Source organism: Lissotriton helveticus, chromosome 8 (assembly GCF_964261635.1).
Source record: "Lissotriton helveticus chromosome 8, aLisHel1.1, whole genome shotgun sequence".
Lineage (NCBI taxonomy): Eukaryota > Metazoa > Chordata > Amphibia > Caudata > Salamandridae > Lissotriton > Lissotriton helveticus.
This window is the reverse complement of record NC_136069.1, coordinates 1,495,997,885-1,496,025,700: the sequence shown is the minus strand read 5'-3', so window position 1 is coordinate 1,496,025,700 and position 27,816 is coordinate 1,495,997,885. Positions and strand designations below refer to the sequence as shown.

Below are 27,816 nucleotides of genomic sequence, written 5' to 3'. Positions count from 1 at the left end.
CGGAAGACCACATCGCCGAGGCTACGAAGGAAGGTGAGCCTTGGAAACTGGTTAGGGTTTTGAACGCCGACGACACTCTAGCTGAGACCACGTCAGAGTCTCAGGACCTGTTGGTGGTGTTTCAGTCGTTGAGAGCCACTGTCCCCGCTCGAGGGTTATCGGGCGCCAGGGATTCCGTCCCTCTTTGTACTTTGGCAGTCCCCGCTCGAGGGTTATCGGGCGTAAGGGACTCCGTCCCTCATTGTACTTTGGCAGTCCCCGCTCGAGGGTTATCGGGCGCCAGGGACTCCGTCCCTCTTTGTACTTTGGCAGTCCCTGCTCGAGGGTTATCGAGCGCGAGGGACTTCGACCCTCTATTGCACCTTGCCAGTCCCCGCTCGAGGGTTCTCGAGTGAGAAGGAAAAGACCCCACGTTGAACTGGGCCAGTCCCGTTCGAGGGTTGTCGAACGTGAGGGACTACAAATCATCAACGCTGGATCACCAGGCCTGCTTGCAAGGGCTGCTCCAGAGTGACCAGTTCGTCCCGTGTTTTGCCCTCCGTTGGATAGTGTCGGGACCGACACCACTGCGGAGGACGAATTGAGGAGTACCGACCCTACCTTACTAATAACTCAAGTGGCATTGTCGGCCACTGCTTTGCACAGTGTCCTCTGTTGGGGAATGCCGGGACCGGCATTCGTGCAGAGGACGGTTGGACCGAACATCCTTTCTCCTACACAGGGTGACTATTCACTGTATCGTTTGGTATGCTGTTTTCCATCTAGCAGTACAGTGCAATATTAAAGCTGGTTATCCTAACACTCCTGGTCTGTTCGCTATTGTGGTTCTAACCAGTGTGGTCGAGTGGGGTGTGCGTGTTTACCCAATCCCGAGGTAGTAAAGGATTACACCGCTGCTGGCGGCTCAGGCGACCTGTCCTGTGATGGGTCAATCAGGCCGGAACTGCCTGCAAGGTCTCCCTCCAGATCTATTCCTAGAAGAGTACATGTGTCTTCCAAGTAACGGAGCTGCTGCAAAACCCCATTCCACTTGAAGACCAGGCGAAAGAGTACGGAATCTCCTTTTCCTGCAGGAACGCCGTGGCAACTTTGAAGGACCTCCTTTTCTGAAGGGTGATCGCTGAGAGATCTTGAAACAAGGCCACTGGCCGTCCTTGGTAATGGAGTGGCTGCCTCAGGCGCGCTGCCTTCATGATGCGTTCCTTCAATGGGAAGTCGGGGAGAAACGCCAAGATGTCGGGGGGGGGAGCGGAAGCCCGGCGATCTAGGCCCACCCTGTGAGCCCTGTCAATGCGAATGTAAAAGTCCTCATTTTCCCGCAAGACTTCTCTGAAGAGGCCCTGTAAGTATCCATTGATATCTTCCCCCTCCGATTTGGATGGCACTCCACGGACTCTTATGTTGTTGCGCCGAGCGCGGTTTTCAAGATCCTCCGCGTGGGCCTGCAAGTCCAGTTGCTGTTCCTGCAATCTAAGCACCTCCTGTTGCAAGTGAGCCACCTCCTCACAGCGTGATTGCTCCGTGTCCTCTACCGCTGCTACTCTCTCTCCCAGACCGTCCACCTCTCGCCGCAGTTCCCGCTGTTCACCGGCCATATCCTGCTTCAAAGTCTGGAAGTCTTCACGCAGCGAATTGAAGAGGGACTCCATGAAGGCTTTGGTGATTGGTGTACCCCCGTCGTCGTGTTCCGTGGGGCTCTTAGCTGCCGCTGCCGCTCCTGACGGGCTCTTCTCCCCTTTGGCGGGTCCCTTCATCAGCATCTCAGGTATGGTGCGGCCCGCCCGCCTCTGGGCCCCGACATGGCGGAGTGTGAGATGGTGGCCACTAGATACGTTGGAGTGTGGCAGGCGTTCGAGATGGACACTGCCGCCATCCCAGGCAAGGTGCACCCAGAGAGCACCGACCCCTGCTGCCTCCGGGTCACTGTGGTTGCGTGTTCCTCCCCCCGAAGGACGTGTTCACCAGCAGCCGCGGTAATTCGGCCAGCCGCCCCCCGGCGTCACCTCACCTCCTCTCCGCTGTGGCTGAGGGCCAAATGTCCGTCTCCAGTCCAGAGCTCTGTTGTACTCCGTTCTGTTTCCTCTGGCCCCTAGAGTCTCGGGCTCGTACTGATAGGGGGCCGGTTGTCGGTCTGGGGGCCGCAGCTGTCTGCCTCCCGAAGTGACGGGCCTCCGCGTGTTTACGCCCAAGCAAGGCGGCTCCCCCGCAGCATTTCTCCAGGTCTGGGTGGGGTACGCAGCGGGCTTTGTTCGCGACCTGGGGGTCCCAGGCCGGCCCCGGCGTTACTCCACCCCAGCGCTCTCCCAGCGGCCCGGGTCCGCTGGGCTAGGCACCGGCTCCGGCCCACCACCACCGGTCCAGCTGCTGTGCTTGTCCGGCCTCCTCACCTGCCCCCAGGTCGTCTGCACCGGACGAGGTGCTGTGAGGGCCCCTATCCCCTTCCCGGGGGTTCCCTCCGACCAGATGCCTCGGTCACTGTGCCTCCGCAGGGGTAGGCCCCAGAGCGGGGCCCTCGATTTTGGTCACCATGCTCCTGGCCGGCTGTGGCTGTGCGTGCCCGGCCTCCCCCTTGTCTCCAGGCCGTTTGAGCTGCACGTGGCGCTGTGAGGGGCCTGTCTGCCTCTCGGGGGTTTCCTCCGGTCAGGTGCTTTGGTCGTGGCGCCTCGCAGGGGCCGACCCCGAAGCCGGGGCCTCAATTTTGGCGCTCCCGTGAGTCACCACCCTCCGGGCCGGCTGTGGCTGTGCATGTCCGGCCTCCTCCCCTGCCTTCAGACAATCCGACCTGCACGTGGCGCTGTGAGGGGCCTGTCTGCCTCTCGGGGGTTCCCCCCAGTCAGGTGCTGTGGTCGCTGCGTGTCCGCATGGGCAGGCCCAAAAGCCGGGGCCTCGATTTTGGCGCCCCCGGGAGCCGCTATCCCTGGGTCGGCTGCGTGTCCCCCACGCCTACCTCTGCCTGGTGGAATGCGGGTGCCGTCTCTCGGTGTCTCTACTGCTCCGGCTTCTCACCGCTGCTCTGCCCCGAGACCCGTCCTCTCGCAGGGCCTGGGCACTGCTTCTCCAATGGCGTGGTGTTCAGCGGCCGCCAGCTGAAGCGGGGGACTGCCACCCTGGGGGAAACACTCCGTCAGGTAGCAGACGCCAGCCCCTGGTGATGTGAGGGTGACCGCTGTGGCCCCTGGTGCTTGGGCTGTAAGGGGCTGCTATCGGGGAAGGGATTCGTGCTGATTTGGGCCGGGAACCAGGGCTAGTCTCTGGAGCTTCACAGACGCACGTCTGCTCCGGTCGCCATCTTGGCCACGCCCCCTGATGCCGCATTTTGAGATAAAACACTGACGCATCACTCCCCAGTCCTCAAGTGCAAATGGGAATGTGGTACGATTTATGCGGACCTTGAACAAGGCTCTGAGAATTGCTGTCCATGAAGGGTCCAGTCCTGAGATGGCCCTCGCCAATTTCCTAAGAAAATAAAGGGGCACTCCCCACTGCACCACTAAATGCTTGTCATGGGTGATGATGATGAAAGGACATCAGCGGGATACCATTCCTGCACACCCTGACTGGTACCCGCCAGACTATGACCCTGATGGCACTCCGGGACGGAGGAAGAGCAATAATGACAAAGCGAGCCGGCAGAGGAGCCCATGTGAGTGATTTAGCCCCTGGGGACTTTGTACTTCTGAGATATCACCGTCCGGAGTGGACGTTTCACACCCCTTATGAGTCGAGAAAGTAGAAGGTGAAAACGGTGGTGAGCATGATGGTGAAAGTGAGACGGGGCGACGAAACAGTGACCATGAATGTTTTGTGGTTCAAGAAGGTGGATGCCGCTACCAGGAGGAATGACTTGGCGGGTGGCGATCTGAGTGAAGGCTGCGGAGACAGGGAAGCTGAGGAGAACTGCTTTAGTCCACCAAGAAGGGAGCAAGTGATAGAACAAGAGGGAACTGGAGGTCATCTGTCAAATGACGGCAGCGATGTCATGAGGTCTTGAGAAGCCAATGGTAGAATCTGCATCCTAATCCTCAACCAAACCAGAGGCTGAAAGATTCTGTGTGGTTGGGGTCGTTTGAGCCACGAGAAGGCAGCAGCATGCGAGACACTGTTTTTGCGAGCTCTGTTTCACTAAACAAGGCTTTCTTAAAATGGCATACGTTTTATGGAACAGAATGAGGTGTAATCATAATAATTATGACTTTCCTGAACCAACGCGGAAGTTTAAATTTTGGCCTTGTAATAGACCTGGTTGTTGGGTTTTAACACAGCATTGTGAAAAGTAATTAACGTTTGACTTAATAAATGTCAGATGCCTGATTCTGCTCTTTAGGCTAAAGAAATGGGCACATTTAATATTTAAAATCATGGGAAGCAGTTGGAGCAGGCTGCGATATTCATGAGCGAATGACTGCTCGTTAATATCTGTCGGCGGAAGAAGTTCCAAACTACTTTAACTTTTAACAAGACATGAACAAATGGCAGGTTTTGTCCTCTGAAAAAGGTGGCAATCCTACTGGGAATCTTTGTTCTTTTACGTGAGAAAGTACAGTGCATCAAGTGGGCTGGAGCTTCAATTGTAACCAGCACTAAAGTGCTTGTCTGCTACTGAATCTAGAAAATAGAATTGACAAACGTCAGTAAAAATACCAAGCTCTTACCTTAATGTTTATTCGAAATTAACATTTCCACTTACTGTATTGGTTTGCCGGGCTAAACCACATCGGATTTCATTGACAAACTTTGTTCAGTGATGTACAACAATAATCATCCCACATGCCAACATGAGACCTTTATTGACACCTAACTAAACTACGGAGGAGTGAAATTAGGGAACTGCTGTGTGTAAGCTAATGACGACTGTGGGAGACTGGGTGTGTGCCCGCCACCACGGATGGGGCCTCTTCTGGGGTCAAAGGTCAGCTGGCCACAGGCCTTGCCCTCCTTTAATCACTGGTCCCTCTCATCTCCACTCTCAAACTTGGATTAGTAGTTAGGTCAATTCCATCTAACCCATCACCTCTTGCGCGTTCTAGGCTATTATTTCAGAGCGCCACAGTGCTGCAAAGATTTCTAGTTCTCCTGTGTTGGGTATTGTAGTGACCGAGGTATTTTCAACGATTGAACTAATTATGACCGTTGCCCATCACCATTTCAGTATATTTTACTGTTATTTGGATATATGCGATTATAAAGCAGGACTTGTCAATGCTCTTTCTGTTTCCGACTTTATCTCACTTAATGGCAGGGCTTGCCAATTTGCTTTGGCATGATCTTATGCCTCCCTGTATGCCGCTTTTGCTCTTTTTCGGGCGTAAGGCCTATGCTCGAGTGACTCCATGTTCTAAGCTGTCGCTATTCTTCGAACCTCTTTGGGTGAGAGGTTATGTTTTAATTCCTACTTGTTGTTCACTTCTTCTAAACTAGAGAGGACCGGTTCTTATCGGAGGAATGTGCTCACTTTGCGCCGGAGTCATAGCAATCCCCTGGCCATCTTTTGTCGTGCTCTTGGTACAAGGTGGTACAGGAATCTGGTGGGAAAGGTAGGTGGAGCTTTCTAGAAGCTTCGATGGAGGGTTGCATTCTATATTATAGAAAGAGGCCCGAGAGGGAGAGCGAGTTGCGAGGAGCGAGTTGCAGAGAGTCAGTGAGATCAGAGGTGCTGGTCTGGTGGTTTTGGCGGTCTGGTGATACATCACAGTGCAGACGTGCAGTCGTGACTGTGCAACAGAGAGTCCTGACCAAGCCAGAGAGCGAGAGAGACGGGCCTTTCTCTGAATACAGGATGACTAAGATCATGGTGAGGTGTTCCAATGACGCTTGTTATATGATTGCCGTTTGTCTAACTATTTCTTTCATTATCAGATTCCACATAAATGTATATGTCAGTAAATGCTATTGTGAAGAATGTGTATTGTGATGTTTAGTTATTTCTTTCTTTTGCCATTTCACCATTGTGTAATAAAGAAACCCCAGAGCATATAATTTGTTTGTATTCCTTGTGAGTAAAGGTTGGGCCCCTTTTTTACCAAGTGCTCAGGGAGGGATGGGTAAGTTCCCCTCCAATGGGTAGTTGTTGATACGGGAGGGAAATTGGCTCCCAGCTGGAAGTCCAAATTCTAAGTGGAGGTATGTGTCCGTTCGCCAGAAGGCGTTGTTTGTACTGAGGTGTGTTGTCACGCAGTGGCGCGTTTTTTCACCGGGAGGTGCTGTTGTCGCGCAGTGGCGCGTTGTTTCACCGGAAGGTGTTGTTCGCACAGTGGTGCGTTGTTTTGTTCTCTGGAAGGCGTTGTTCGTACTGAGGTGCGTTGTCGCGCAGTGGCGCGTTGTTTCACTGGAAGGTGTTGTCGCACAGTGGTGCGTTGTGTTGCTCCACATACCCTCCTCACTATGGCTATAGTCTTGCAGTATTTCGAGTTTTTAGTGTTATTCCTTTCTCAGGTAGGTATTCTAAAAGTGTGGTGTTTTCATGAGTCCTGAGAGGGGCTGTGGTAAGTAATGGCCTGGTAACTGACAGAGGCACCAAAAATAGGAAAAAAACAAGTCATTACAGGTATAAATAGTTTTCTCAAGCCTCTTTTTATTACTTCTTTGAAATGGCTCAATTGCAGTACAGCGCTTGTCAAGAGAGAAACAAAACTACACTTCGGGCTCTTTCCTGGAAAGCTATGTTGTTTGATTATCGTTGGCACATTTTTTTTTCATTTGCATGAAGGCTTTTAAGATTGTTGTGCAGTTTGGAGATCGGGAGACACTGAGAAATTGTGCAAACAGAACCAACTGGCCAGGATAGATTAGTCCTTTTAATTAAGGATAGAAACTATGTTGATACCGTCCGTGGCGCTTAACAGGAACCCCGGGGGAAACTCCTGCTGACTATTTATTAAATGTTTTGCAGTGGAATAATCCATGTTGTATGTGTTTTTGAAAAAAAGACGGGGATTTCCACTATTTCATATAAGAGCAAATTGAAACTAGCAGTCGCTAAAAGAAAGTGAATGCGTACTATATATATATATATATATATATATATATATATATATATATATATATATATATGTGTATATATATATCCATATATTTATGGGAATATATATATAATATGCATATATATATATCTCTCTCTCTATATATATATATATATATATATATATATATATATATATAGAGATAGATATATATACATGTATTTACAAATATATATCAATAAATATGTAGGCATACATAAATATTTACACATATATATGCAAATAAATATATATATATATGCATACATATATGTGTACATACATATGTATGTGTATATATATATATATGCATATATTAGTGCATATTTATATATATATATATGCATACATATACATATATATGCATATATTTATATATATACACATAGATCTGTGCTTATATATATATTTCCAAATATAAATGCATACATATATATGCATAGAAAAATGTATACACCCATATATGTATATATATATATATATATACATATATATGTATATATATATATATATATATATATATATATATATATATATACATCAAAAACATACACTGATAAATACAAAACTAAAAAACAATACCATTTACACCTCACATTGCTTTAACTTTAACAAAGGCGAGACCTATTGCATTTCCAATGCTTGTTTTACTTTATTGTTCTAATCACCTTTCGACAGTTAGGGGCTCAATGGAAACACGAACCAGTTTATTGTGAATTGAGTGAAGCTGTGAACGGTATCAGTGTTACTAATACAAAGAACTATCATTTTACAAGACGTTATGGCAGCCAATTCGCCGAGCAGTACGCCAATATTTTACTAAAAAAGTATAAAGGAGGGTACGCTCCATTAATATATCATTTCATGTGCTTGTCTTACTATATAGTTCGAAGAATTATAAAAAAAAATATTATAAAAAAAAATAAAAAATAAGAAATATTATCGACAGTTGTATTGTGAATGAATAATGCAATCGCCTCAATATCTATTCTTAGATTAAAGAAAAAGGCGGTTGTAGATAACTACGATTTGTTTTGGAATCACTCATTTAAAGATGGCCGCTGCGTATTTTGTAACCTCTCGCTCTTTCTTTTTTCTTGTCTTATTTCTATGTCGATGGAGTGTTAGCGGTTGCGGCAGCCGCTCCATGGCCGCCATTGGTTGGACGGAGTCTGGGAGGCAGTCTAGGAAGCGGAACATGTCCGAGAGCGGGGCGGCTCTGGCGGGAAACAGCGAGATGCCGGGCAAGAAACAGAAGCTAAGCAGCGATGAAAATAGCAACCCCGACCTCTCCGGGGACGACAATGTGAGTAACGCCGGCAAGGGCTGCATCTTTAATACATAAAGAACGGAGAATGCAGCCGGGTTACTTTAACTGACGTACACATTTTGCATAGTTTGGCAGAGAGGAAGGGGATTTCCAACCTGTGACTTCTTTGGAGTTTCTTTTTAACAAAACATAAATGCTCTGTGCTTTAAGGATCAATTGCTTGACCTGAAATAAGATAAGGGGCGTTTCATAGACTATATACATACATGCCAGAAAAACCTGCAAATTTACGTCTCGTGGTTTTATTTTCTATCGGATGTCGCCCGAGGTCCACACTTTAGAGGGAGACGTCTTGTCGGTGTAATTTACGCACCTGCGTTAGTTCTCTTGAGGTTCTTAGTCGTAGTTAGCTGGTCTATAAACGTCATTTTTCTGAGAAATCATGCAGCTTTTACGTGGTTCGTGCCATCCTTTTGTACACACTTTATAAGCAAAGTACGACACTAATTACCGAGGTACGGTTTAGCGGAGCTCGTGGTTGGGATGTGTAGGAATTAGTTAAATGGTCGACTTTCCAGTTGACATTTTGGAAAACCGTTTATACAGGCCTACAAATTGCTTCGAGCTATTGTTGTACTATGATGCTTGATTCAGAGAAAATAAGAAACAACTTTGTTGTTCTCCCGTCCACACCACCCCTGTGACCGAGGAAAAGTAATCAACTGTTTAGGGTTGCAGAGTTGGTGTGTGGCTTTTTTTGTACTGCATCCTGATGTTCCCTAAAGCAGCACATTTGGGAGGTTTGAGGGGACGACAGAGTACCAAAAAATCTAATTATGTAGCGCATTGTATTAATCAGCAATGTAGACATTTAAACTCACTGATATACAATTCAAGCATTATAAAAAAAGTTTTATTAAGTGATTTACGCTTTGCAGAAGGCTTTTACTAGTTAACATTGATTTTTATCTGTTCGAAATGGAGGTCTCTAGTTGGCAATGGTTTGCACCTTACTCCAAGTAGGGACCCTTCCTTCTAGTCCGGATAAGGGGGATACTCTACTGAAATAACCCCTGCTTACCCCTTTTGTAGCTTGCACGAGCAGTGAGGCTTAGCTCGGAAGCAGTGTGTAAATCAGTCACACATAACCAACAGTAATACAATAAAAAACACTACAAAAGGACACCACACCAGTTTTAGAAAAATAAGCAATATTTATCTGTGCAAACAAGACCAAAACGATAGAAAACCAACATGATAGAAAACCAACATACAGTAATCAAAAATAGGCACTTCGCAAGTATGACTTTAAAATGCAGTTCCTTAAAGGCCCGTAGCTCGGTCCGGTGCTACAGCATTGCTGAAAGCAACAGAATCAAACTGTTCCGGCGGACCGGCATTAGTGTCAGCAGCCTCGTAAACAGTATCTTTTGGTTCTGGCGACCGTGTCGATGTTGGCTGGTTGTGGCAACTATCGCGGTTGCGATGTGACCCGTAGCGGTGTGATGGGCGGTGCCCTCAACTCACAGTACTGGCAGCCATTCTGTGACAGTCGTCCAGCTGCGTCAGTAAGACCAGGGCTGAGTTGTGGGGTGAGGTGGTGCTCGCTGCGGTGCTGATAGGTCACAGTGCAAGCAACAGTGCCAGTTAATGGGAGCTGGCGTCGGTCGGCCCAGACTGCGGGGCGGGGCTGTGCGTTGTGACTTAAGAGCGGTGCTCCCAAACCACTGTGTGATCACTGGTGTCAATGTCAGCAACGTAGTCTGTGAGACCAGGGTGACGGAGTGCAGCAAAACTGCCCACTGGTCACCGTGCAAACAGCGGTGCAGCGTCATTGTGGGTGAGACCAGGGTTGTGGTGGTGCCCTCTGCAGTGCCTTCAGGACATAGAGCCTGCTGCGCTGTCGATTGTGTCTGTTGCTTTCCCCTCTATGGCGACTGAAACCCAAGGTTCGAGAGGCGGTACCCAGAATTAAGTGAAGTCTTTGCTGTCCCTGAGACTTCATGAACAGGAGGCAAGCTCTGTTTCAAGTTTTTGGAGATATCGGCGACAAGTGAAGAAAGTTCAGTCCATTTCTTTCATTGCCAAAGGCAGAAGTAGCAACTGCAGGCCAACCCAGCAAAGCAATAACAGTCTAACTGAGAACGCTATTTAACAGTTACTTATTGGTTAACGGTCTAAGCTTGAAAAAGCTTGGGATTAAATTAAGCTAGTCAGAAAGATTTTGTGCATCTCCCATTTAATTTATCTTTTTGAAAAATTAACAAGAACCTATAGTGTAATAATTGTTCAAAGTGTGTATTTGAACATTGATGGAGCTATATCTTTAATGTCAATTAATTCTTCTCTTCAGTCGTATGTTTCACTATTGTCTAAGTGAGGAGCTACTTTGGGATTTTTGGTAGAACTTGTGCTTGTGTATGTCTTTGTTTTCATTGGGGATTGTGCTAGTTTTGATTTCATGCCTTGCATACGGCAGGGGAGGGCGGAAGCAGGGGCTGAGTGTTGAGAGAGTGGGACGGGGCAGTGTGTTTGAGCTGGAGAGTCCTCCATGAGAGCCGCTGCCGCCATCTGGGGAAAGCCGTGACAGCCAGTTGGAGCGGAGAGGACAGGTAAGGAGGGAAAGCAGGGCTGAGCGCCTACAGTGAGTGTTGGTGGTGCTGACATGTTATCACTTATTACAGGCATGCCTGAGCCACCACCTGACATCCATCCCACACAGGCATAGTTAACGCCCTCCACGATGTACTGCGGATTCAGTTATCTCAGACAGACATCTATTTCCTCTTCCAAACCAGTTATTTTTCCCAGCAGTCATCTAATCTTGAATGTTTTCCCCGCTCCTCCATTACTTGTTTTCTACTCACTGCAATCCCTTCATCGTGAAAGTCATAGGTGACATTTCACCCTGCCCCATTAGCGTCCACCCACGATCGTGTCACTTTGCTTCTTCTTGTCCCCCCCCACTATCACAATGCCTTAATGCTTTTCATTCTCTGTTGACGTCTAATCGCTCTTTTTAAGCATCGGCCCATGTAGTGGGTATGTAAAATTGTACCACATTTAGAGGTGCCTCTTTGAAATGCTCATCCAATAATTCATTAAGAAAAGTTCTGTCTTCTGAAAGTACCGAGTTTTTAATTCATTTCTTATAGTCAGTGAGGCAACGTGTAAAATAATCCGTGATCTAACTACGCATTAAAACGGCCTGCCTATTGAAAAAGTTCTGTTGAGGGCCGCTGCTGCAATTTAGCATTTTACAATAAAGCGGCACGTAGCAATATCAGGTTTTAAAGTTGCCGTATCTGCTTATAGATTGGCGCTGACAGGCTTGTGTCCTTGTGACAACAAGGTCCATATGTGATCACTAACCAATCCTCCCCTAAAAACTGAGCTTCATGCAGTCAACTTTTTAATGTTGAAGAACCGATTATGTAAAGATTTTTCAGTGAGTAAGCATGCCATCTAACACTCAATTGCCATGGCTTTGTATAAGTAAGCAAAACACTTTGTAAGTAACTTCAAAATGATTGCTTGTGGAAATCCTACTTTCCAAATTAAACCGAGCACGTTTGAGACAGTGACATTTTACTGACACCTTATGGAATGTCGTATTATACTGATTTCATATAAGCAAAACTAATTCTCATTACAGAATGGCAAATATATATATTTTTTTAATTTTTAATCATGGGTATTTATTTACGGTAACAAGCTTTTATTTGTAGATTGAAATTAACTTAATCTTATAGTGCCTTCTCAGATTAGACCGCTAAACCGATAGAGCACATTATTGTGGTAGTTGGCTGTTTGTCCCTCATCTGGATTTGTTTTTCTAGAGCAGTATGGGTTGGAACTTTAGGAAGACTTCTGTGTTCACTGCTGCTTATTGTTCTTATCAGTGTTTGCCTGATTTAGGAGAACAAAATGAGCCAGTAATGTTATACGCCTGATTTAGTTTCATTTGAATAACCAAAATGTATTTGCTAATCTTAAAATTCAAGTTTTTTGTATTGGTGAAACATAGCATGAATTTGATAGGTTTAGTTGTGTTCCCATACCTGGCTTGTCACTCCGTTTGGCGCCTACTTTCCCTCCAGGTTAAAGAACAGTAGATGTTTCAGCACCCAGGCAAATTTGCTGCATAGCTAAATACATATAAGGTCCCAAAGGTGAGACCGATTGCATTGAAAATGCTTGTTCTGATCAGAAGACACCCCAGCCTTTTTACTGGTGCTCTTTTCAGAGGGTGCAGATTAAGTGCTTTCTTCAACCTTGCACTTGGTTATGTTGGTTTTTGCCAGCTTGTGTGACTGGGTTTGAGACTTGTTGGGCTGCACTTTTGTTTGTGTGGGGTGGTGGTGTCCTTGTGGGATATTTGGGTGTTGCTTGTTGAAGATAGGGAAAGTGTTAGTTTGGTGTACAGTGTAGTTTAGTAAAGTAAGCTGGGGTTGTTAGGGAATTTCAATTGAGGTGATGTATGATTAAACTTTTAGTTTCTGTTTTGTGCATTGAATGTGCAGACTTTGGGATGATGGCAAAACCCTTTGCTGAAGAAAGCCGGCAGGTTCCATGCTGTGGCCGTCTTCTGACTGCGCATCAGCGACTACGTTTCATGTATGCATAAATGTCGAGACATCATTTTGAGTATACAGCCATGGTGTGCATGTCCAAGGGGGTCGCAAGACTTGCACACTTAAAATTTCATTTCTTAATTAGTCACACTTTCTGTGACTGCTAATTGTTGACTGTGGCTATTGGAGCGTTTAACAGGTTATTGGGTGAATGTGTAAGCTAAAATGTTGGAATTTGAGTTGTTGTTAATTATTATACACATACTTTATGTGCAAGGGAATCACTGTTCTATGTTTTGTTTGTAAGAAAAGACCCTACCCTAGAACTGATGAAAATAATAACAGAATTGGTTGGAGAGGCAAAAGAAAGGAAATGGATTAGTGCAAAGGAGGCGGAGTTCCTTATAAATACCAACCCTAGGACTCCGGCCTTCTACATTCTCCCTAAGATCCATAAGGAGGCCGGGCCGGGCCGGCCGATTGTATCTGGCATTCAGTCCATATTGGAACCTCTATCCCAATTCGCTGATTATTACCTGCGTGAATCAGTGGTCACACAGAAGTCCTTTGTGAAGGACACGACGGACATTTTGAATGTCCTAGAGAATGACATTCAATCCTGAAAAAGAGTACATTGTAACAATTGACATTGAGTCGCTGTACTCATGCATTCCCCAAGATGCTGCATTAGTAGCAGCATCGCGAGCATTAGCCACACAAGAATGGTTTTATGATGCTCCTCAGAGCTTTGTCTTACAATGCGTGGAATTGGCTCCCACAAGGAAATTCTTTAGCTATAAGAACGATTTGTTCCTTCAAGTGACGGGTACATCAATGGGAGCCACTATGGCTCCCAGCCTGGCCTGTATTTATGTGGGACAATTTGAGGAGCACATCATCGAGTCAGACACCAATCCCTTCAAAAGCCAGATGAGGCTGTGGAGGAGATATATAGATGATGTGCTCCTCATTTGGTCAGGAGAAGAAACAGCTCTCATCCAATGTCTCCACTGGTTAAACACACAAGACACCAGTCTGCGCTTTACCTGGAACTACCATCACACCAGAGCTGTCTATCTTGATCTAGACATTGAAGCTGCAGACGGAGTGTTTCGTACAAGTGTACACCAAAAGCCCACTGACAGGAATTCGTTACTTTCGTACCAATCATACCATCCAAGAGCATTAAGAGACAATCTCCCGGTGGGGCAATTCTTACGGTATAGGAGAAATTGCTCCTCTACGGAAGTATATAAGGCACAAGCAGATGTACTCAGTGAGAAGCTAGAGGCCCGCAACTATCCATGCAGAGTCATCAAACAGGCCAAGAAAAGGGCCTTGAATACACCTAGATCTGTCCTGCTAGAGTCCCACGTAAAGGAAAAGAAGGAATGCCTACCAGTGGTTATGACCTACGACCCTATGGCCACGAAAATTCGGCAGTCGATTAGAAAGCATTGGTCCTTATTATCTACAACAAACTTCAAGATGCCACCACCGCGTTTTGCTTTTCGGAGAGCTGGAAATTTAAAAGATAAACTAGTACACACCAGGACAAACGCTAGTTCAGAAACAGAGACAACAACGGTCCCCAAAGGACATTTCCCATGTGGAAATTGCTCAGTGTGCGCCCTCACTAATAAAACCACCACAGTAACTTTGCAATCTGGAAGGAATTGGTCATTGAACCACTTCAGTAATTGCAACACTACTAATGTAGTATACAGATTGAAATGTGAATGCGGATTGGAGTACATAGGACTCACTACACGGAAGATCCACTTACGCATCCAAGAACATGTCAGCACAATAAGGAGTGGAAAATTAACAACGAAACTAGTGCAACATTGCCATCGCAATAAACATATGTTCACATGGGTGATACTGGAAAGAGTGATGGGAGATGTTCAAACTATGAAGAGACGCCTGGTAACTAAAGAAGCTCGATGGATACATCAGGAACAAAGTGAACAGATAGGATTGAACGAACTTCTGGAGTGGAACAAGCTGCGTTGAAATACGCTTGTGGATGTTTTTTTGTACAGTGGCTACTGATCTATTATGGCTGCAGTAAAATATTGTTGCCCTCCTGTGAATAACTGGGACAGTCTATACACAATGAGATACATTTATAGACCTTATATGCTTAAACAGAATTAGGATTCTATGATAATAGCAGCGGAGATAGACTGCCCCGAGATGGCCGATAGGAAGTAGGCTCTCGGATTTGGAGCTCAGGTCCCCGCAAGATGTATACTTAATATAGCGTTGGAACTGTTTAAAAATGACTGCAGGTGTCATGTGAACACCGTAACCAATCAGAGACTGCGAAACTATAGTAAACAGACAAACCCAGCATTACCTCGACACTCGAGTGCTGACGGCATGCTGGATGAGCATTCATTACCATTTTTATAAGGATTTGATGAGGATGCAAAATGCATCTTAAAATGATAGAAGGTAAACACAGACTCTCGGAATAGTTATTCCCGCAAATCAGACATTTTATTCGACATCGTGACCGTTTACAAATGGCCGCGGGTGTCGTGTGAACTCGGCTACCAATCGGAAACCTCGAATACCGGCCAAAGAGAAAGTAAATGGAGTAGTCCAACATTGCCTCGGCGTTCGAGGGCTGAGAAGACGCCGGACGAGTATTCTCCACTGGTAACTTTATGAGGGGCATAATTTGCCGTGTAATGATGAAAAGTCAAACAAGGTATAAGGAAATACTTGGAAGAGTTAACCTATGTTTGTCTGGCATTTTATTTCAGTATCATAATTGAAGGGAGATTGGAGCATGCTTACCAATGGGGGCTGCATCCCTGTTTTTATACTCCTCATGGCTGGTATGAGAGTCATAGCCAACTAAAGGGTAATTACTCCTTATAACAGCATGGGCGTTTTTGACAGTGCAAAACAAAAATTGTTAAATAATATAGAGATAGATAGTAGGTAACCTCAGTCATGTTTGTTTATTTACAGCACATTACGGTCAGTGGCTTGTGCAGTGGCATTTATTGGTTTGCCCTGAGGAAATTGCCTGATAAAACCAAGGCAATGAAACATGTCGGCTGTAAGTAGGGTGTGAATCGATTGGTAGTATTCACACCCCCTTTTTTATGTTTAAGTGTACACTGTTAGCAACAAAGAATAGAACACGAGTAAAGTTTTTTTGGTTCTAGTTGCACAGTAACTTGTATGTTGTATGTTATATGTCCAATGTCGTAAGTTTTGTCACATATAAGTTGTGTCCATTGCACCATTCACTGTCTCCCCACCCTGGGTTTAGACACGTTTCCGTTTAGGCTTGGTGGCACCAATGATGTGAACAGGGCCATCCTGGTGAGTACCAGCCAGGGGTCCCATTGGTGGTGCGCCCGTGAGGTGCCATCTCGCTTTCCCCACCTTTTTTTCATTTGCTGTTAAATGTTTGTGGGTCATGTGCTGTTTCAATGTATATGGATCAGAGAGGGGCTATTTTATTAAGGCATCAGACGGAGACAATTTGAAAGTCTCTAAAGGTTAGAGTTTTCCTGGAAGCACCTGTGGTTTATCCAGTATTGTCTATAGATCAAAAAAATGAGAATTGCCTCAGATACTACGGCATTAGTTGTGTAATTATGTATTGAGTGGAGGGCGCCGTAGTTTTGTTTTTCCCTCTATACTCCTTGGTGTTTTCACTGTAAGAAAAAGGGGTCCGTAGTATTTTGTGAGTCCCCCGTTCTCTGGATGTCTGAGCCGGTGCCTTGAATGCTGAGAATGAATGGTGTAATAGAATATTTTTTTGTGATGTGGAGTAGAAGCTGGGAGATCTACAGTTGGAGGGAAGGTAAAGCCCTGACAGTACACGTCCTGCTGTTATAACCCGAGGGCATAATCTGAAAAAATAACTTTACTTTTGAGTGGTTCCAGACTCTTGCAAGAAGTCCCTGACTTCAACACAAGCCTACATGCCTTCAAATTGTTGTACTTTTACTATGCTCTTCTTAAGTGATGCCTTAAAGATTCGTTCATGTTGGGTTTACTTTGTATATTTGCTATTATCCCTTTTAAGTACCTCTTTTCGTTAAGCAAAGGCCCCAGAGTACCATACAAATCATGAACATTCAATAATCTAACTAGGAGGCATTTTAAAACCCAAGATAAGGGACTTTAAAATGACAGGTACAAATGTTTGATTCTATACTCTTGGGTGCCCTCTTGCAATACCCGCTTGTGGTGCACACCAATGTAAATTTTACTAAATAATCAAACACGTCATGAGGCTTGGTTTCCGTTTGAATTACGTTGAACTTGGAGGTTGTATGTGATGCAGCAGACAGCAGCTGAAAAGTGCACCAACAGCTCTTTTTACAGTAGCATGTCTGTCTAATCCAGGGACACATTACCCATCTTTCCTTCCAGCATCTGCTCCTCATTCATCTCTCTCAACCAGGGTGGTGGGCCGTGCAATAGAACAGCCAAATGCTGCCACTTGGTAAAAGCAACTAGTCAACACTACAACACTATTTCTTTTGTAGTGTTTTCTGAAGTTCATTATTATTTAAATATAAAACTGCTCATTAACAGAGCACTGCTGCTAATGTGCTCAAACTCGAGCACTCTCAATTTTATAGATAAACAAAGCTCACTCACTTGTAGAAGGATTGGCATAGTATGCTGTTAACCATGTCACTTGTTGGTCATTTCACCAGGGGTGTTGAATTTAATAAAATATCTACTTGTCCATGGGGCAGGTTGCTACATACATCTACTTGTTCTGTAGCAAAATCAACTTGTCCTTTTTGTGCCATGTAATGCAGCAACTAATTATGACCGCAATCTCATTATATAAGAGCTCTGAAATAGCTCTCTCCGATTATTCCAGGGCCCCTTCCATAGTAGGGTTTGAATACGAGCAATTCCCTTATATTCCCATGTTTCCGCAGATCCCCATACTGTGGCTGAAAGTAATGGTAAACAACAGTTCCAGGGTTGGAATTCCCTTTGAGTCTGTGCATACCTATTAACTTGCATGTTAAAAGGGTTATTTTCACCAACTCTTCTCTAATCTTTTTCCATACTGAGAGAGGATGGAAATTTACCCCTGACAATAGCAGACATAAAACTTCTTCTAGGGTTGGGGGAAAAGAGTGGTTGGAGGGAAGTGAACCTGCAAAAACTCAGATTTTCGCATGAGCAAATCTACACCTGCAGTTTTGCTCGTACTAAAATGCAGTTCACAAATATTTTCTAGAAGTACTATTTATTGGCCTCCTTCTGTAAAGTCTTGTTAATTCACATAAGCTGTATATCTGCACTTAACGCAAGGACATGGGTGCACTTTTGACTTAATTTAATAATTAAGGCCCTAATTAGGTCTAGCGTTAACCATGACCTTTTGTTTTTAATAAAGTTCTCTCACTGACTATCGGCTAGCTTCACTGTGAGTGACTGCATTCTGTTTTCACAAGGAGCATATCAACACGTAGTTGTTTTGTTTGGTGCCAGGAACTACTGTGGCTATGTGTGCTTTTTGAGACAAAAGCAAAAGTTTTGCTTTTGCCAATGTTTGTTATAATGGTGAGGGCCCGGCAGCTCCTGCATCAATAAGGTTTTACAAAAAACATGCCAAAACAAGTCCAGCATTGACCAAACAAAAAGAGGCTGACCAACAATTTCAGGCCTATTGGCTTTACCAATTCTTGTTAATTTTTATGTTTTCCATAATCTTTTTAACACTGGTTGCTCGATGCTTATGAAGGTCTTATATGTCCAGGAAATGGCGATTTATTCTTTTTTTAAATTATTCAATGAATTTTTTTCCCTTGAAGGAGTCTTCCTTTTAGTGATGCGTACTCTGGTGTGTTCGTTATGTCTACTCCTCAGCATTCTAAGCATGCTGCAGTTAGACATATTTGTATCTTTGACTGTCGCACCGTTGGAAGTCTTGCTGCAGGGCATTGAAATGTGATCAGTGTAGGAGAGTGGGGTCTGCAATCCCATGGCCACCCCAGATTTTTGCTTTTTGCTTCACTGATTTACGACTTTCCCTGGCTGTGGGCCTGCTAATCAGACCCACAGCCTAGCTGTTCTCTCTCTAAATTACAACCATGTACCCTAGGTGCATTTACCAATTGGTACTGGGCCACCTTATCAGTCCCTGTACAGTATACCTTAGGTATCCAGGGCATAGGTGTACCCAGGGCCTACCAGGGGCTGAAGCATGCATTGTGCCACCCCTGGCTGGCCATCTAAATCTGACACAACTGGCTGCACGACAGCTGGGGCAAGGTGGTGTAATCACCCTTTGCTTTAGATATAGTTCCCTATAGCTAAACCTAAAATGGACACATATATTCCTATCAGTCACTCCTATGGCAGGCCTTATCAATCCTGAAGGCAGAGTGCTTGGAATTATGCGAGATGGTGCTCTGGCATGAGCTGGGCCCGTTTGCAGCTTGCGGAACCAAGTCCTAATAGCTTTTCCATGATAACGCTATACCATATACTATTAACTCGAGCCTCAGCATCACAAAATGGATGCTGCCACCACAGACACAAGTCTGACCTCCTGCTGCTGGGAGTCCTTCCAGCGAGGGAGGCTTGGACAAAGGGGTTCCTGCCTTGGGAGGTGCTAGCACCACCCCAGACAGGATTTTGTGTATTAGGTAGGCCCAGGCTGAAAGGAATGAGACATGCCTGGGGCACACAAGGTGCCCTGTGCATACACCGGTTCCAACCAGTTGCTGGGGCACTCCAGCCCCAGCGGGAAACTGGACAAAGGAAAGGGGGTGTAGCCACCCCCCTTCCTGGTCCCACCCAGAGGAGGGACCTAGTCGTAGTGCAGCCCCCTTTAGCTGAATAAAGGTAGGAGCTGGTCCCATTCCCAGTTAGATTAATCTTGACAACTTCCACGAAGAAACTCTTGACCTTCGACCTCCTGAACATCAGAAGACTGAAGAATCTCCCCTATGGTCAGGGAGTGACCATCCTGCTTCGCAGGCACCATCAAGCTCCTGTGCGGTTTGCTGCAAGTCCTTCCCTCCAGGAATCCGACGGCCCAGCTCAACGAGACCCGGACCTCCAGACCTCTCTGACCTCTACCCACATCCACAGCACAGCTGGGACCCGTGGGTGCGACGAGCAACGTGGAGACGGCCATCTTGACGAAACCTGCACAGCGCTTCCAGCACGACCCCCGAGGGTTCCTCGAGTGAGTGCATTGGGGACTGAGAAGCCCCACACCGAAGCAGCTCCTGCACCAAAGACCAGCCCCCCAGTATCCCCGTGATCTGCGTGGGGCCCTTTTGCTTGGTTGCTGCCTTTCCTGTTTTCTGGGCACTTGCCGGCTGGCTAGTGACCTCTGAGACAACGACTCGAAGATTTCGACACTGCTAGTCTGGTCCCCCAGACTGGCCCTTGCTTCCTTGTAAAAGAGAAGCACCCCGGACCCTCCTGGTCCACACCAGACGCCATATTTGTTTCACCGCGTGGCTTGCATTAGCCAAGGCCTGTTGTCCCGATCGACGATCCGACACCGCCAACAGCAGCAGACTACGTGGGACAGCTCGTGCCTCCAGCCTGGTCGTGAAGAGCAGCTCCTGGTCCGCGCAGCTACAGAGAGAAGCGACCCCTCCTTCAACTGAACGCGGCGACCGCTCCTGGTTCCCTCCTGGTTCCAGCACCGTCACTGGCTAGTGACCAAGACTCTGTCCCCTTCCTTTTCAGGACTTCCTTCTTGCTAGTTCCATCCTTGGAATCACCGGACTCCTCCATCTGGCTGCCTGCCAGCAACTTCTTGTTTCAGGCATCACCGGGATCAACGCAGCAAACCCGACACTACTTCAGCCCTATGCACCCGCAGCCTGTGGGTTAGGTAACTAAAGCTTCTAGGTACTGAAGTCTGTGTTCACTATCCTAGTGTCCAGGGGTCCGTCCTCTATCAGGTGACCTAGTTTGGATATTCTGATCATGCCCCATGCTTGAAATCCCCTGAATTTCCCTCTTTCTGGGAGGCGTGCGCCTTCCCATATGACTTTCCTATCCCATCCAATTTGTCTCTCTGCTCCCTTCCACGCTTCTACTGTCCTTTGGGTAGCCGGTAATAAGTGTCCGGACCATTTACTCCTGTATAAGTAGTGTAGGTGCATGCGTGTCTCAAATTGGCATGCTGGGTGTGTCCCTGGCAAGTATCCCCACTCATTAATTACTAGCAGATGTGCTGCACTGTAGTATGATCTGATGTCGGGGAGAGCAATCCCCTCTGTTATATTTGTTGCGGTACAGCGTCTGAAGCACTATCCTTGGTTGCTCTCCTGCTCACAGACGTGTTCGTACCTCCTGTCTATTGTCCCAAATCTTTCCTCTGGAATCTTGTAGTGGGTTTTGCAGGATGTACAGTAGTTTGGGGAGTGTAATTGTTGGACCCGGTCCTTTGGGCAGGTTTACCCCGTGACTTTTTGCTTTTTCCTAGCCTGTTTTTGGAACCTGGATTGGTGATTGTAGGCCTCTGCGCACTTTTTCACTGTGGTACAGTATAAAGTGCGTGTGCTTTCTGTGTATGGATGGTGAGTGACCTGCCCTCCCATAGGAATGACTGGGAAATATGTATGCCCATGGTAGATTCCTGATGCGTGGGGAGTGCAGGGGCGAGTTTGATATGTATGAACTCGTGAGAATGAATGCTGCAGAATGGTGTTTGCGGCATGGCTGTGTGTAGTCTAGAAGCGCCACTTTTAGAAGTTGGCATAATTGTGTAGTGAGTCTGCTAGCACGTGATTGGCTGATGGGCCTGGCCCAGGCATGCCTGGGCCTGTTGGTAGATGGACTGTCTGGTTTGAGTAGAACAGGGTCTGCAGGGTCTGCAAGGCCCCGGAGGAGGGGGTAGATGAAAGGCCCCTCTGCTGTCTGGGATGGGAGGAAAGCGCATCTGGTGGTGCCGGGCTGTGCCTGTCGCCCACCCTGCTGGCTCTCCATCCTGGCGGCCTACTGTCACCTCTGGCCCTGAAGCTGTCGGGGAGACGTAAACCAGAAACATTCCAGTACTCAGGGCCCCTTGCACGAAAGCTTCAAAGTACTTCAAAGGCATTTCTGTGTATAAGAAGGGACGGTGCCTCCTTCCAAAATGTTCTTGTTCTAGCTCTTGTGGCTGACTTGGATCTACCAGGGGTGGGCGCTGCCCAGCCCCTGGGTGCCTGGGTGCCTGGATTCCTGGACTCCTGGGGGACCCTTCTGCCCTGCCTGGGCTGAAGGGGGGACTTGGCTTTGCCCCTGGGGAAGCTCTGGGACCCTGGCAGCATGGAGAAGCTGCCTTTTCCTGGGGAGAGCGCTGGAGTTGATTTCTAGCGCCTGGAGGCGCTGGGCTTCCCCCTGAGCGCCTGGGAGCGCTCTGCCTGCTGTCTAGAGCTCTGGGGCGCTTAATTTCCCCCACGCGCTTGAGAGCGCCTTTTCTGGACTTTCTAGCGCTTAGGAGCGCTTTTCCTGCTTGTTTATAGCGCTGGATGCGCTGAGGATTCCTGCCTGCATGGAAATAATTATCTACGAGTGCCCACCTCGATCTGTCGCGGAGGAAAACAAACCACGAAGGGGCCGCGACCGGATTGGCCGAGACCCGAGGAGAGCCGTGCTCTGATTGGCCCGTGGATCGGCGAGGCCGCGCTGCCATTGGTTGGCGGCCTCGCGTCATGAGGGGCTCGGCGCAGGAGCCGCGACGTGATTGGCTGGGCCGCGCCGAGGAAGAAGGAAGATGGCGCTGCCTGCTGGCGGGTCGGCCGGGCTCCCGTGAGCTAAGGGAGCCCGGCGGCATCTGAGGAGACGCATGGCGGCCGGTTAACAGGGCTCCCGTGTGCCGAGGGAGCCCTGCAACGGGAGAAGAGACTGCCCGGGAGCCTGGCTGGCTCCACTCTGCGTCCCGGTCCCGAGACGGGGGACCGTGCCAAGAGAGGAGAGTCTGCGAGGAGCAGGAGCTCCTCCGTTGCCGCCGAGCCCTGCCCCCGCCGCGCAGGAGACCCGGTGAGTCTGGGCGGAGGGCTGGGCAGAGTGAGGAAGCTGAGCGGCGCGATGATGGAGCCTCCCCGCAGCAGAGCCGGTGAGTGAAGGGCTGCGGGGGGGAAGCTCCGTGCGGTGCCGGTCAAGGCGCCGAGTAAGGGCGGCCCCGTTGGCAGTGGGTCGCCCCAACGCATTGCAAAGCCTTCCTGGGCGGCCCCAGTTGGCAGTGGGTCGCCCCAACGCGCATGAGCCTCGAGAGGCTCAGAGGGGCCGCATTATGTTTACGAGCCCGTTTGGCTCCCGAGAGGGCCATATTCGAGAGGGGGGCTTCGGGGCATATTTTCGGTGCTCGTCCCCTCCTGCCCCTGAGTGTGAGGGCTAGAGTCCGGTGAGGCTCATGGGGGCATCTGTGTTTTAAGAGCCTGTGTGGCTCCAACGGTTGGCATCATTGCTTTAGAGCCTTTGAGAATCCAACGTCTGGGGCATGTGTGTTATGCCCAGAGCCTGTGTGGCTCCAGCAGTGGCGCAGTTGGCGCCGAAGGGCCAGTGAGGGCCCTGGCTCAGTTCTGTTGTTCTCCAGGTGCCCAGCACTTAGTGGGCACCTGCTACGTTTAGGCTTTTTGGTACTTTGAGACTGGCGCTGCATGGCAGCGCACCCTGACACTGAGACTCAGGGCGTCTGAGCCCCAACAAGGCCATTGGCCTAGGGACTGCCACAGGTGGTGGCTTATGTGAGTTTGTGCGCAATCATATGGTTATTGCACCTCTGAATGTGATTTCTTGCATCATGTGTTATTCCTGCACCTCTGAAGGTTTTTAGGCCTCATGTGATTTTTGCGCTATTGTATTACTTTGACACCCCTGAATGTTTCATGCATTATGTGTCTTTCTCTTCTTGCGCTACACCTCTGAATGTTTAGTCATCATGTGTCTTCTTGCGCTGCACCCCTGACTGTATTTTAATTGCATCATGTGCTCTGTCCTGAACACCGCTGAATGTGTAGGTCTATACATCATGTGTTTTCTTTCTTTACTACTCCTCTGAATGTATATTCATGCATCATGGGTAGTGTGTTTTGAGCTATACCCCTAAGTGGATTTCATCCTTAGGTGGTTGTTCTTTCTAGTACAGGTGGTCCTAGTGAGGTCCTGGGTACCTGCGTGACATGCTCCTAAGGTGTTTAGGGTTGCGTAGTATGTACTTACCTGTTCCCAGTAGTTACTGGGTGTGATCTATAACTGTTACTTGGTGTTACAGTGAAGTTTATATACTTTTATTCTGATTTCTGACAAGTATTTCTATATCTGCAAAGTGTTGATTCAGACAGTGGCCCATGTGGCCCTGTCTTGTAAATAATCCCTTGTGAATACTGCCGTGCCAGTTGGCACAATGTACATGTGTGATTTCTATCTGATATGTTTTGACAATACAAAAGTTATTTTAATATAACCTTGTGTGGAGTCTCTTTTGTGGTGGGCCTAGTATGTTGTTGCTGTCGTGCGCTGACGCAAATGCTTTACACATCGCCTCCGAGTTTAGCCTAGACTGCCTGCGCCATGCTACCTAGAGGGCGAGCAGGGGTTATCTTGGCGTGTGACTTCCTTGCCCTGACTGGAATGGTGGTTTCTGCCTGGCTTTGGCATAAGCCTTAGCCTACCAGAAATAGCCGGTTTCCAACAGTAATCATTTGTACATTGCTGCTCTGCCTAATAATGTTAGGGGCAGCTTTTGCCACCTTTCATCGTCCGTATGAAGGTCTGCTACTACCCTCTGGTTGTTATCGGAAAGACTCATTGGGATATCTTTTGATATTTAAATGCCTAAGTATTTGAACCTTCATTGATCACTTGCAAGTTCTCGCGTGTCTATTTCTCCTCCTACCGGATATAAAATTTTTGTCCCAGTTAATTTTATATCCTGCATGCCTCCCATACTCTTTGAGTACGCGGAAGAGGATAGGTAGCATGGAAGTGGGGTTGGTGACGTATAAAAGGATATCATGACCCTTGGGTGGGCTCTGAGTAAACATGCTTGCGGCTCCAAAGTCAGTGCAAATGGCAATGGGGACTGCGGGTTCCCTGCCTAGTGCCATGTTCTATTGGGAACCCAGCCAACATTGTCCCATTGACCCGGTCTTTTGCCTGCGGTGACTTGTAAATCGGTTCGAACCAGGCCAGAAATCTAAGTCCAAACCTCTTCCACGTCTGCCACATGAATGGCATCGAATGCCTTTTCGGCGTAGAGTGATAGCAGTAAGTGTGGTTCAACTTTTTCTTTGAATGTGTTCAGCCAGTTTGCTAGATAACAATCCAGGGTTTGCCGTGTAAAATTAAGCCAGCAGACCATTGTGTCCCAAGGTTTTCCCTGTTTTTTGTTTCTGTATGGCCCTGTGACTTCCTCAAGTGTGAACTCTAGCCCGGTCTTCTGGTGATGGCGCCGGGAGGTCTATCTCACGGAGATACTCCTGAATCTGCGATTCTTCCACCAGTTGCCTTGTACAGATTGACATAACTCACGAAGGCATTTGCTATATCTTGTGCCGCGGTGAAGGTACGCCAAGCCCTGTGGTTGGCAATCACCCACCTGTATTTCATCTCTCTCCTCCCCAGCCATGCCAAGAGCCTCCCTGCCCTGTCCCCTGCCTCATACAGGTGGTGCCGTGAGGCCAGAAAAAGCAATGTTTTTTTAATAAAATTAGTATTTATTTATTTTTGCCTCTTGATGCGCCATTGCCTGGTATTCTCCATGGGTAACCTCCATCTGACGGAGAGTGGAATAGCTGGGCCTGCACCAGCGTCTCCTTCCAGTTTCAGGAGTTTGCTTTCAAGGGCCACTATCGCCTGTGTCTCACTTTTGCGCTTGTGTGCAATTGAGTTTTGGGCTCTATCTCGCAGCACTGTTTTGAAGGCCTCCCACAGGACTACTTCTGGTGACACTGAGCTGTTTTTGAGAAAGTGTAGTTCTGAGTCCACTCTTACTTCCTGTGCTGTTGTTGGGTCTCTGAGATCCCATGTGTTGAGCCTCCAGCCTCGTGTCTCTCCGTGGGTTCGACCATCCACCTATAGCCACAGGGGGGTGTGGTCGGCTAAGCCATGTGCCAGTAACTCCACTTTGTCTACCCTCCCTAATTCTCCTGCAGCAGAGAAAAAATATTCCAGCACGCAGAACACCCTGTGTCCCCCCTGAGAAGATGGCGCCTGCGCCAAATATCTAGTAGCTCGAGAGTGAGGGCGAAGTCAGCCAATGGCGTGGTACCCCCCCCCCCTCCTTCCAACTGCTGTTCCCGAGCTGTTGTGTAGTTGCTATAGTACCCATGCAGGACCTGCACGTTTTGATAACCTAAACCGTGGGATTGGTGGCAGACTAGTTCCATACACCCCTCCAAGAAATGTTAGCCTATTTGCATTTAGGTAGCTCACAGTGCCACTAGTGTTTCCTCTTATCGGCGAGTGATTAGTTTCTGGCAACCATAGAACATGACAACCCTGATCTCTCCAGCATCGAAATCTTTGGTAAATCCCAGGATTCCTTAATGTAATCCATACCCATTTTTCCATATTTGCCTGCCGGCCTTTTTTTAAGGTAATATTGAAACTGAAAAGTGACCGGTAGTTATGTGGCCATGGATAAGCCATTCAGTAGACGGAGCTTACACTGCTGTAAATGGTAGTCGGTCCCGTTTTTCAATAGGCAGCATTGTATAATTAGCTCCCCGTTGTGCCATTTCAACCTGTTTACCTATAAGATTATAGTCAGAAAACATACGTTTGGTTTATAAAATGCCATGGCACAAAGCCTGCACACAATGATTGCAGCGTCCAGCTCAATAGCATGATAGAACGTAATTGAGATTGCCCGTGTTGGTATATGGCCAAATCTTGTTCTAGGATGTCTCTCGCAGAAGACACAATGTTGCCAAAAGAATATATTTTGGAGGACTGAGTTCTTAACCCATTGTCTACCACAGCTAAGTTAATATGGTCTATTTCCCGTATTCTCTCTGCGGCCTCTTGTGATATTTTCCAGATTTCATTATAGGCAGCATAAGTGCCAGCATATATGAAACGTTCCGGACGTATCTTTCTGGGACCTAATAAAAGCCGTAAGATGCAGGTCTTATGAGAGTAAAGAGGAGTGTTGTTTCACGTCTGAGTGTAGAAGTTTCTAGCCATCAAGCCACAACGTCCCAACACTGTAGGATGTCACTACCCCTGGGTGTTCTCTTTGTACATAGTGTGGGTCTGGCCTGTGGATACTGTACCCTTCGGTAATACCCAAGAATCTCTTATGACATATTTTCGTGTCTAAAGACCAAACCACCCATTCTTTCCAATTTGGGTCCGGGCTATTGTACTGTAAAATGTCATCTACTGTTGCCCCAGCCTGTGAAGTTGAATTTTGCCATCCCTGTGATGGTGTTGGAAACCAAGGTGTGTTCAGGTCCTTTATCTTGGCTAATCCAAGACAGGATGTCTGTTGCACAGTTTCGTATAGAAATAGCATCTGCTGAGAAATGAGGCATGCTCTAAATAGCGCTAATGTTCCCTGGACTTGCCAGTCCCTAGATCCCCCGGACTGATTTTAAGTCTATTGTAACCTTCCATAGGTCAAAACTCTGTTCAGACAATTGGGCAATAAAGGAAGTAGAGTAAATCTGTTTGGTATTAGTCAGCCTAAGTTTCAGTGCTGATGTTGGTGTAACCGTATAATAATATGAAGTCAGGTCTGTGATGTCTAAAACCTGAAAAATATGAATGTCTGTTCAAAGGTATGCAAACTACTCTTTGGTGGTGTTAGGCAATGCTCCAACTGATGGTACTCAAAAACATTTCTAGGTGAAATAGATTTGTGTAAGAAATGATGACCATAATGTTGGTAACAGTACAAAGTGTCATAGTCTTAATTACCGTCTAACATTTCAGTATTCGGAAATGTAGCAGTTTTTTCTAAATCAGACCATACGTTATTAACAGTTTCAGTGTCCCAATCATCAGAAAAAGT

The 27,816-nt window shown here is 47.1% G+C and overlaps 1 protein-coding gene across 1 annotated transcript in view; it reads left to right on the top strand.

The window, feature by feature from the left end:
- The first annotated feature begins 8,098 nt into the window (after nt 1-8,098).
- Nucleotides 8,099-27,816, top strand: part of EED (embryonic ectoderm development) — a 125,331-nt gene continuing 105,613 nt past the window's right edge. Inside the window, exon 1 of the mRNA XM_078658443.1 lies at nt 8,099-8,304. Within this exon, the coding sequence (XP_078514569.1) occupies nt 8,146-8,304 (159 nt within the window). The 5' untranslated portion in view covers nt 8,099-8,145. The remainder of the gene's footprint in view (nt 8,305-27,816) is intronic.